Source organism: Dendrobates tinctorius, unplaced genomic scaffold (assembly GCF_039654945.1).
Source record: "Dendrobates tinctorius isolate UK_male_01 unplaced genomic scaffold, ASM3965494v1 ptg000010l, whole genome shotgun sequence".
NCBI classification, from domain to species: Eukaryota; Metazoa; Chordata; class Amphibia; order Anura; family Dendrobatidae; genus Dendrobates; species Dendrobates tinctorius.
Window position 1 is genome coordinate 14,053,601 of NW_027361678.1, and position 8,088 is coordinate 14,061,688.

An 8,088-nucleotide genomic window follows, 5' to 3' on the forward strand; every position below is an offset into this window, starting at 1 on the left:
CTGTGTTCATACATCCTGGTTTCCTTAAATGCTTCCTATTCTTCCCTCTTTTCGGAATTGTTAACAACTGTGCTTTGAGAATTTCATTTTTCAAGATTTCCCATCCTTCCTGGACATTTTTGTCTTTAAGGATATCCAGCCATTGGATCCCTCCAATTCTCTTTCTGAATCCCTTAAAATCTGCCTTTCTGAAATCTAACCTTGACGTCTGAGTCTTCACAGGTCTTCCGCCTCTAGTTATCCAAAATTCTAAAATAGCATGGTCGCTACCTCCTAGGGTCCCAGCCACTTTTACCTCATCAACCATTTCCTCCCTGTTTATAAGGATTAGATCCAAGGTAGCAGTTCCCCTTGTTTTCTCCCCTACCTTTTGGAAGATAAAGTTGTCAGCAAGAGAGGATAAGAATTTCCTTGACCTGTTAGTTTTGCCTGAGAGAGATTCCCAACAAATGTCTGGATAGTTGAAATCTCCCATGACAACTATGTCATATTTTTTGGAGAACTTGGCCATTTGATGCATAAAGAGTTCATCCATATCTTCAGCTTGCACAGGTGGCCTGTAGTAAATGCCTACAATGGTGTCCTTTCCATTGTTCTGTCCTTGTATTCTTACCCAAACAGTTTCCACAGAAATCCCAGTCTCTGAAGCTTGGATCTCTGTGCAGATATACGCGTTTCTAACATACAATGCGACACCCCCTCCTCGTTTATCAAGTCTGTTTCTTGCAAATAAGTTATATCCTTCTAGTCTTGTATTCCAATCATGTGTATCGTCCCACCAAGTCTCAGTGATTCCAATGACATCATATTTCTTTTCCTGTGTTAGTAGTTCCAATTCTCCTTGTTTGTTGCCCATGCTTTGTGCATTAGTATAGAAACATTTTAGTTTGTGATGGGTTTCTCTTTCTCCAATATTTTTATTAATTAGATTCTTTCGTCTTTGTTCTTCCATTCCACTTCTAATAGCAGAGTTCTCAATAGCATTTGTCAGGTGTATGGCTTTTTCTGGTCTTTTGCTTCCCTTCCCATGTTGTTCTAGTTTAAAGCTCTCCTTACAAGTGTAGCAAGGCGACTTCCAAATACATGCTTTCCAGTCTTCGTAAGGTGCACCCCATCTCTAGTAAGTAGTCCATCGTATAAGTAGTTCACTCCGTGATCCAGAAATCCAAATCGTTGCTGACGGCACCATCGACGTAGCCAGTTGTTCACCTGCAGAATCTTATTCCACCTCCTTGTTCCATGGCCATCCACTGGGAGGATGGAAGAGAAGACCACCTGCGCTCCCAGTTCTTTCACTTTCTTGCCTAAGTCTTCAAAGTCTCTGCAGATGGTTTCCAGGTCGTTTCTTGCGGTGTCATTTGTCCCCACCTGTAGTCGCAGGAATGGGTAGTCATCTGTAGGTCTGCAGAGTCCTGATATCCTGTTAGACACATCTTTAATTTTTGCACCTGGAAGACAGCACATTTCTCTTGAAGTTATATCCGGTCTGCAGATAGCGGCCTCTGTTCCTCTCAACAGGGAATCCCCCATGACCACCACTCTCCGTTTCTTCTTCACAACATTTTTCTTTCTCCATCCAGGTTTGTGTGCTGGATTTGTATGTGCCGGGGACGTGTGGTCCGTGTCCCGGATCTGTGCAGTCCATGTGCCGGGTGGTCTGTGTGCCGTATTTGTGTGTGCCACTGCTGGGTGGTCCGTGTGCCGGGGCTGGGTGTAGGCCTCACCATCGTGTGACGTGCAGGGTAGACTGCAGTTGGTGAAACAATGTGCTGTGGTCTGAACGTGTTCGGTGGCTGTGTGGTCTGTGTGCCCGGGGCCGTGTGTCTGTGTGCTTAGAGCTGGGTGGTCTGTGTGCCAGGGCCGTGTGGTGTGTGTGCCGTGGCTGGGTGGTCCGTGTGCCAGAGCTGAGCGGTCCATGTGCCGGGGCCGGATGGTCTGTGTCCGTGTGCCAGGGCCATGTGGTCCAGGGCCGGATACTCTGTGTAATGGAGCCGGGTGGTCTGTGTGCCGGGTTCGTGTGTGCCGGAGTCGGGTGTAGGTCTCACCATCGTGTGACGTTCAGGGGAGGCTGCAGTGAGTGAAACAATTCAGCTTCTTGTGTTGTGGGACCGTGTGGTGTGTGTACCTGGTTTATGTGTGGGTGTGCCAAGACCGTGTGGTCGGTGTGCCGAGACCGTGTTGTCGGTGCGCCCGAGGCCGTGTGGTCGGTGTGCCAGGGCAGAGTGGTCTCTGTTTCGGGTGCTTGTGATCCGGGGGCGGGTGGTCCATGTGCTGGGGCCAATTGATCCATGTGCCGGGGCTTGTGATCTGGGGCGGGTAGTCTGGATGTCGGATGGCAGTTGGTCCGTGTGCCAGGGCCATGTAGTCCAGGTGTCAAGGGTGGGTGGTCCGGGGGTGGATTCTCTGTGCGTGTGCTGGGTGGTCTGTGTCCGTGTGTCGGGCCATGTGGTCCAAGGGCAGGGTCTGGGTTCCGGGGGCGGGTTGTCTGCATTCTGGTGCTGGGGCCATGAGGTCCATGTGTCGGGCCAAGGTGTGTGTCGGGGCCGGGTGGTCTGTGCGCCGTTGCAAGTGATCTGGGTGTCGGGGCGCATGTTCTGTGTGCACAGTGGTCAGATCCCCACGTTCTGCCTGTGCAGCTGCTTTATTATTACCTCATGAAGGGTTAAATGCACATGGCAGCGCGCCCATGGCTTAGTCCTGCTGTGTGCAGATGTGGACGGACTCCCATCCTCCTGGGATTATAGCGGCTGCCGTGTTTACATGACTCGTATTTCCAGGATCGGGGGGATCTGACCGCCGCTCATCCTTCACATAAACAGTGCAAGGAACAGCCTCGTAAAGCTGGGATTCTGCTGTGCCTCCTGTCAGTCACTGATCCCCGGAGATGGAAAATGGAGACCAGCGTGTGACCTCTCTCCGCTGGCTCCGCACTTTATGTCCCATGTCTAAATATTAGTGTCTTTGAAAATCTTGACCTGGCTGCTGCTCCCTCAGTGCTGCAGCACGGGCCCCGGGGCCCTCAGAGCCCAAAAGAGTTGTATTTACTCGGCAATATTGCGGTCCTCGTCCACAGGTTGTGTGTGGCTCTCATGGAAAAGAGGTGCTGCAGCAGCACACACAGGCTGTGGACAAGTGACTGGCCATGCTTTTCCATTCCTGGATGACCCCCATGTAGAGTGACCCTGGACCCGGCACATTCGTTCCCTGTCAGGCTGTCGGTGGTGCGCCCTGGAGTCGAGGGCGGAGTAGTGTAAAGCGTGTGATGTGGGTTCTTGGGGTTAATATTCTATAGGTCTATTTTTCCTGTTTTCTGCTCTATATTTCTCATACATGATTTCCTCATGTCCTCCCAGCACTGGCCGTAACCTCCATAGTCATCAGCGAGAGGCGCCACTGACCAAGAAACATCTGCAGGTGACAGCATACGGCACGGTGAGGGTGGCAGACCCCTTTCTCATCACTACTCTGGGGTCTTCTGTCCACGTGTCACCATTTCTCTCCTTCACAGAACGGGTCAGGCGACAGCAATGACTTCTGGAGGATCGAGGTGACTGGCGGCAAAGATAAAGTGAAAGTTCTGCGCAGTCAGATCCGCCTTCTGCACCTCTCCACGGGCTGCGTTCTGGGATCATCGGGGAAGACTCTTCCTAAGTGGTGAGATATGGTGCAGCATGAAATTGTTAGTCTGGGGTTGGGTCAAAAATCTGTTATCCACCCACATTAATGTAAATACTTGTGTCCCAAAAAAATGAGAAAAGTATTCAAGGTGTGATACCTTTATCGGCTACCCAGAGAAATTATGTTTGCAAGCTTTCAGGGCTCAGGCGGCCCCTTCATCAGGCTACATTACAAGTGAATTACTGAGAAGAGAGGGCAACATTTAGATAGGAATTACACAAGGACATGAGGTGATACAGGCCAAGGAAATCAAATTAATGTTTTTGTTATACATGCATTGAGGTGGAAGCGTTCTATTAGAGAACTGAAGACCATCTTGTGGAGGTGTGAACTGTGTCCATGTAATGAGTCATGAATCTAGGTGTCAAGTTAAGTCCTATTGTTAGAGATTGAAACATATTTATATGTTGCCGTCTCTTCTCAGTAATTCACTTGTAATTAGCCTGATGAAGGGGCTTTATGAGCCCTGAAAGCTTGCAAGTATAATTTCTCTGGTTAGCCAATAAAGGTATCACTCCTTGAATACTTTTCTCATTTTTTTTGGGACATAAGTATTTACATCGATTTTTCTGGCTAACACGGTGCCACAATATTATTTTGTATTACCACCCACATTACAATACTAATCCCAGCAGCAGGCTAAGATCACAGTCAATATATCTTGTCTGACCCTGAGCCAAAGCGTTTAGTCACTGTACCCCTTAGGGTATGTGTACACGATCAAGAATGGCTCAGTATTTGCTCAGAAGTTGACACAGGTGAAATCTGCACCAAATCTACTTCTGAGGTCACTGGCAGGACACCTGCGTTTTTGATGCCTTTTTTATACATACATTTTTGATGCATTTTTTTCATTGCATGCTTTTTTTGTCACTTGAAATAAAACTAATTGAAAGTTGGCTTCTGGGAAGGAAAAAAAAGTGATTTCCTGCTTGCAGATATATTGAGGTATGTTCCCATCGTCAGTAAACGCTGCGTGTTGGATGCTGCGTACATCCGCAATGTCCAACATGCAGAGTCCGGCTGTTACAGTATAGTGGATAGGATTTCAAGAAATCCCATGCCCACTATGTGTGCACTGATGCCCACGGCTCACCCGCAGAGACGGACATGTGGCACGTCTTTCTAGACCGCATCATGTCAATTTATGTAGTGGAGACGCTCAGTCTCCGCTATGTAAATTACCCATTCACTATCATTAGATGTGGTAAAACCGCATAATCTTCCTAGTCACATGCGTATTAAGTGCCGAAACGCAGCTTACTACACATGTGTACTAATTTACATAATGGTAAATTTTGTGATACAGACGGACGTACATGACACAGGAAGTGGAGGAAAGCACAGAGAGCGGTCCCCTCCTTTTTAGTAAAAAATAATTAAAAAAAAATGGTGTGGCGTCCCCTTATATTTGTTAACCAGCCAGTGTAAAGCAGACTACTGGGACTGGTATTTCAGGCTGGTAAGGATCCAGTATCCATGAACCTTACAAGCCGGATAATACCAGGCTGCAGCAGTCTGCTTACCTTGGATTGTTAGCAAAAATAGTGGGATCCCCTACAAAAAAATAGTGTGCAGTCCCTCTAATGACACAGCCTCTTTTAATAGATCTTAATTAAACGATACTTACTGCATCGCCTATTCCACCAAAGCCCTTGTTCTCCTGTTAGAAAAATAAAATAAAAAAGCAACAATATCCTTACCTGTCCACCGAGAAGATATACATACTGTCCCACAACGAGTCCAACTTTACTGCATCTGGATGCCTTTGGCTGATCCGTGGCATTATTCCACCACCCAGCCTAACATCCAAACACAGCAGAGCTTGTAGATGACCGGAGATTACTCGGTCCCCGGCGGATACCTGCATTGCAGTTCTCACGATCAGCTGACCGTGAGAACTTGGCAAGTGACCGGAGATAACCCCGTCCCCGGCGGTCACGTGCACGGCAGTTCTCATGGTCAGCTCAGCTCATCGCAAGAACTGCAGTGGACGCAAACTTCCGGCTGTGGCACAAGGTAAGACATTATTTAAATTAGTTCACATGCGTAGTAAGCTGCGTTCCCGCACTTACTACGCAAGTGACTAGAAAGATAATACGGTTTTACTGCATCTAATTAAATCCTATGGGAAATTTACGTTGCGGAGACTGAAATCCCATCCCCTATGCTGTAACATCTGGCCGCTGTGGATGTACACAGCGTCCAACCCACAGTGTTTACTGACCGTGGGAACATACCCTAAGGCCTTGTCCACCCGGAAAATCACCGTTCACATCCTGAGTTACCTCCTGTATTATACTGCAGAGCTGCACTCACTATTCTGCTGGTGCAGTTACTGTGTACATACATTACATTACTGATCCTGAGTTACATCCTGTATTATACTCCAGAGCTACACTCACTATTCTGCTGGTGCAGTTACTGTGTACATACATTACATTACTGATCCTGAGTTACATCCTGCATTATACTCCAGAGCTGCACTCACTATTCTGCTGGTGCAGTCACTGTGTACATACATTACTGATCCTGTATTTTACTCCACTGAGCTCACTGTGCTGCTGGTGTGTTTTTGACTGTTTTGACCTGTCCGTAAACTTGAGGCTGTTGTTTCTGGTTACAACCTATCGTGTGTCCCTAGGGGACGGTGAGGGGCCCGAGGGCTGGTGAGTAGCGCCTGTACCCGTCATTCCAGTATGGTTCACTCTGCTGCTTAGACCTGCTGTGGACAGCTCTTGCTTTTGTTTCCCAGGGGTTGGGAACAGGGCGAGGTGACGTGCAGCCCGTATCTACGTGAGAGCCCCAATACCCTATGGAGTGTGGAGGACCATGAGAACGTCCGGCGTAAGTGTGTGACCCCCTCTTCAGTGTCCCCATGTCTCTTTTGTCTCCTGAACTCAAATTCTCCATCATAGTTTTGAAAATCTCAGTCTCCATCCTGAAGCCGTCTTTCCTGGAGGCGCTGGCGGAGTCCCACGTAGTGATGCTGCGGGTGAGCAATGTCCTCTATGCTCAGGGACTTGTAAAGGGTCTTTGATGATAACTGGTTATTTTGCTTCTTAAGGCAAATAGTGGCCTGAAGCCCAAGGAACACGAGGTGACATCCAAGCCCTGGCACTGGCCCATTAACTTCCAGGTGAGAGCGCCCCTCTTCCTGCCAGCCCGGCCCCCCACTTTCAGCAGTGTAACCGACTCCTCCCCTCGCAGGGTCTCCGCTTCTCTGGTGTGAACGCTACAGATTTCCGTATTTATCTGCTTGGGAATCCGGTGAGTTTCATATCTGTCGGAGGACAGCAGTGATGCTCCCCGATTCTTATCTTGTCTCGTCGCCCCTGTAGGTAATTTGGTTTCTGAACCTGGGCAGTCTCATTCTGTACACAGTGCTGGCCCTCTGTGCAGCGGTCTCCTTGCAACGTGGCCTCTCCCTGTCCGGGGAGGTGAGGGGTAAGTGCTGCTCCATCTCTTGTCCTGTGTCCTCTCCCGGTGACCACTAATGATCTGTGTAATGGGGGTCTTTCTTGCAGATGTCTTTTCCCTTCTCCTGGAGGGCGGGGGGCAGCTGATGTCGGGGTGGCTTCTTCACTATATGCCTTTCTTCTTTATGGGCCGAGTCTTGTATTATCACCACTACTTCCCCGCCATGCTCTTCTCCAGCATGCTGAGTGGTGAGTGCTGGCGTCTGAGGGGCAAGCGCTGGCATCTGAGGGCTGAGTCTGGCGTCTGGTGAGCGCTGGCGTACAAGTGGAAAACGCTGGCATCTAAGGGCTGAGTGTGGCGTCTGGTGAGCAGAAAGCGCTGGCGTCTGAGGGCTGAGCCTGGCGTCTAGTGAGCACTGGCGTCTGAGGGCTGAGCCTGGCGTCTGAGGGCGAGGGCTCATGTCTGAGGGGCGAGCACTGGCGTCTGAGGGCTGAGCTTTGCGTCTAGTGAGCGCTGGCATCTGAGGGCTGAGCCTGGCATCTGGTGAGCATTGGCGTACTAGCGGAAAGCGCTGGCATCTGAGGGCTGAGCCTGGCGTCTGGTGAGCACTGCCATCTGAGGGCTGAGCCTGGCGTCTGGGGGTCGATGGCTGGCATCTGAGTGGTGAGTTTTGGCGTCTGAAGACTGAGTCTGGTGTCTGGTGAACGCTGGCGTCTGAGCAACGAACACTGGCGTCTGAACATGGCACGGGTGGGTAATGTGCGGTCTCTTCTGTCTCTCTCCATACAGCGGTCACGTTCTGGTCTCTGCTCCGATTGGGTGCTTCCATCCTCTGCCCATCTTGGCGCAGTGCTGTATGCACGGTTGGGATGACTTTGCTGCTTGGGATTCTGCTGTACAGGTGGGTGATGGCGCGGGTAGGTGGTGGGGTACGGGTAGATGGCGGCCACCTGCTGTCATTCCTGCCCGTGACTCGTGCTTTTCTTGCAG

The 8,088-nt window shown here is 49.8% G+C and overlaps 1 protein-coding gene across 7 annotated transcripts in view; it reads left to right on the forward strand.

Annotated features, from left to right (window-relative positions):
* POMT2 (protein O-mannosyltransferase 2) overlaps window positions 1-8,088 on the forward strand; it is a 36,207-nt gene that overhangs the window by 21,171 nt on the left and 6,948 nt on the right. For 5 of the 7 annotated variants that reach the window (XM_073587334.1, XM_073587325.1, XM_073587324.1 and 2 more), the window contains 9 exons: window positions 3,354-3,432; window positions 3,509-3,654; window positions 6,434-6,525; window positions 6,597-6,673; window positions 6,746-6,817; window positions 6,889-6,948; window positions 7,020-7,125; window positions 7,206-7,346; window positions 7,888-7,999. In XM_073587334.1, the coding sequence (XP_073443435.1) occupies window positions 3,354-3,432; window positions 3,509-3,654; window positions 6,434-6,525; window positions 6,597-6,673; window positions 6,746-6,817; window positions 6,889-6,948; window positions 7,020-7,125; window positions 7,206-7,346; window positions 7,888-7,999 (885 nt within the window). The remainder of the gene's footprint in view (window positions 1-3,353; window positions 3,433-3,508; window positions 3,655-6,433; window positions 6,526-6,596; window positions 6,674-6,745; window positions 6,818-6,888; window positions 6,949-7,019; window positions 7,126-7,205; window positions 7,347-7,887; window positions 8,000-8,088) is intronic. The other 2 variants (XM_073587339.1, XM_073587347.1) reach the window with 2 other exon arrangements.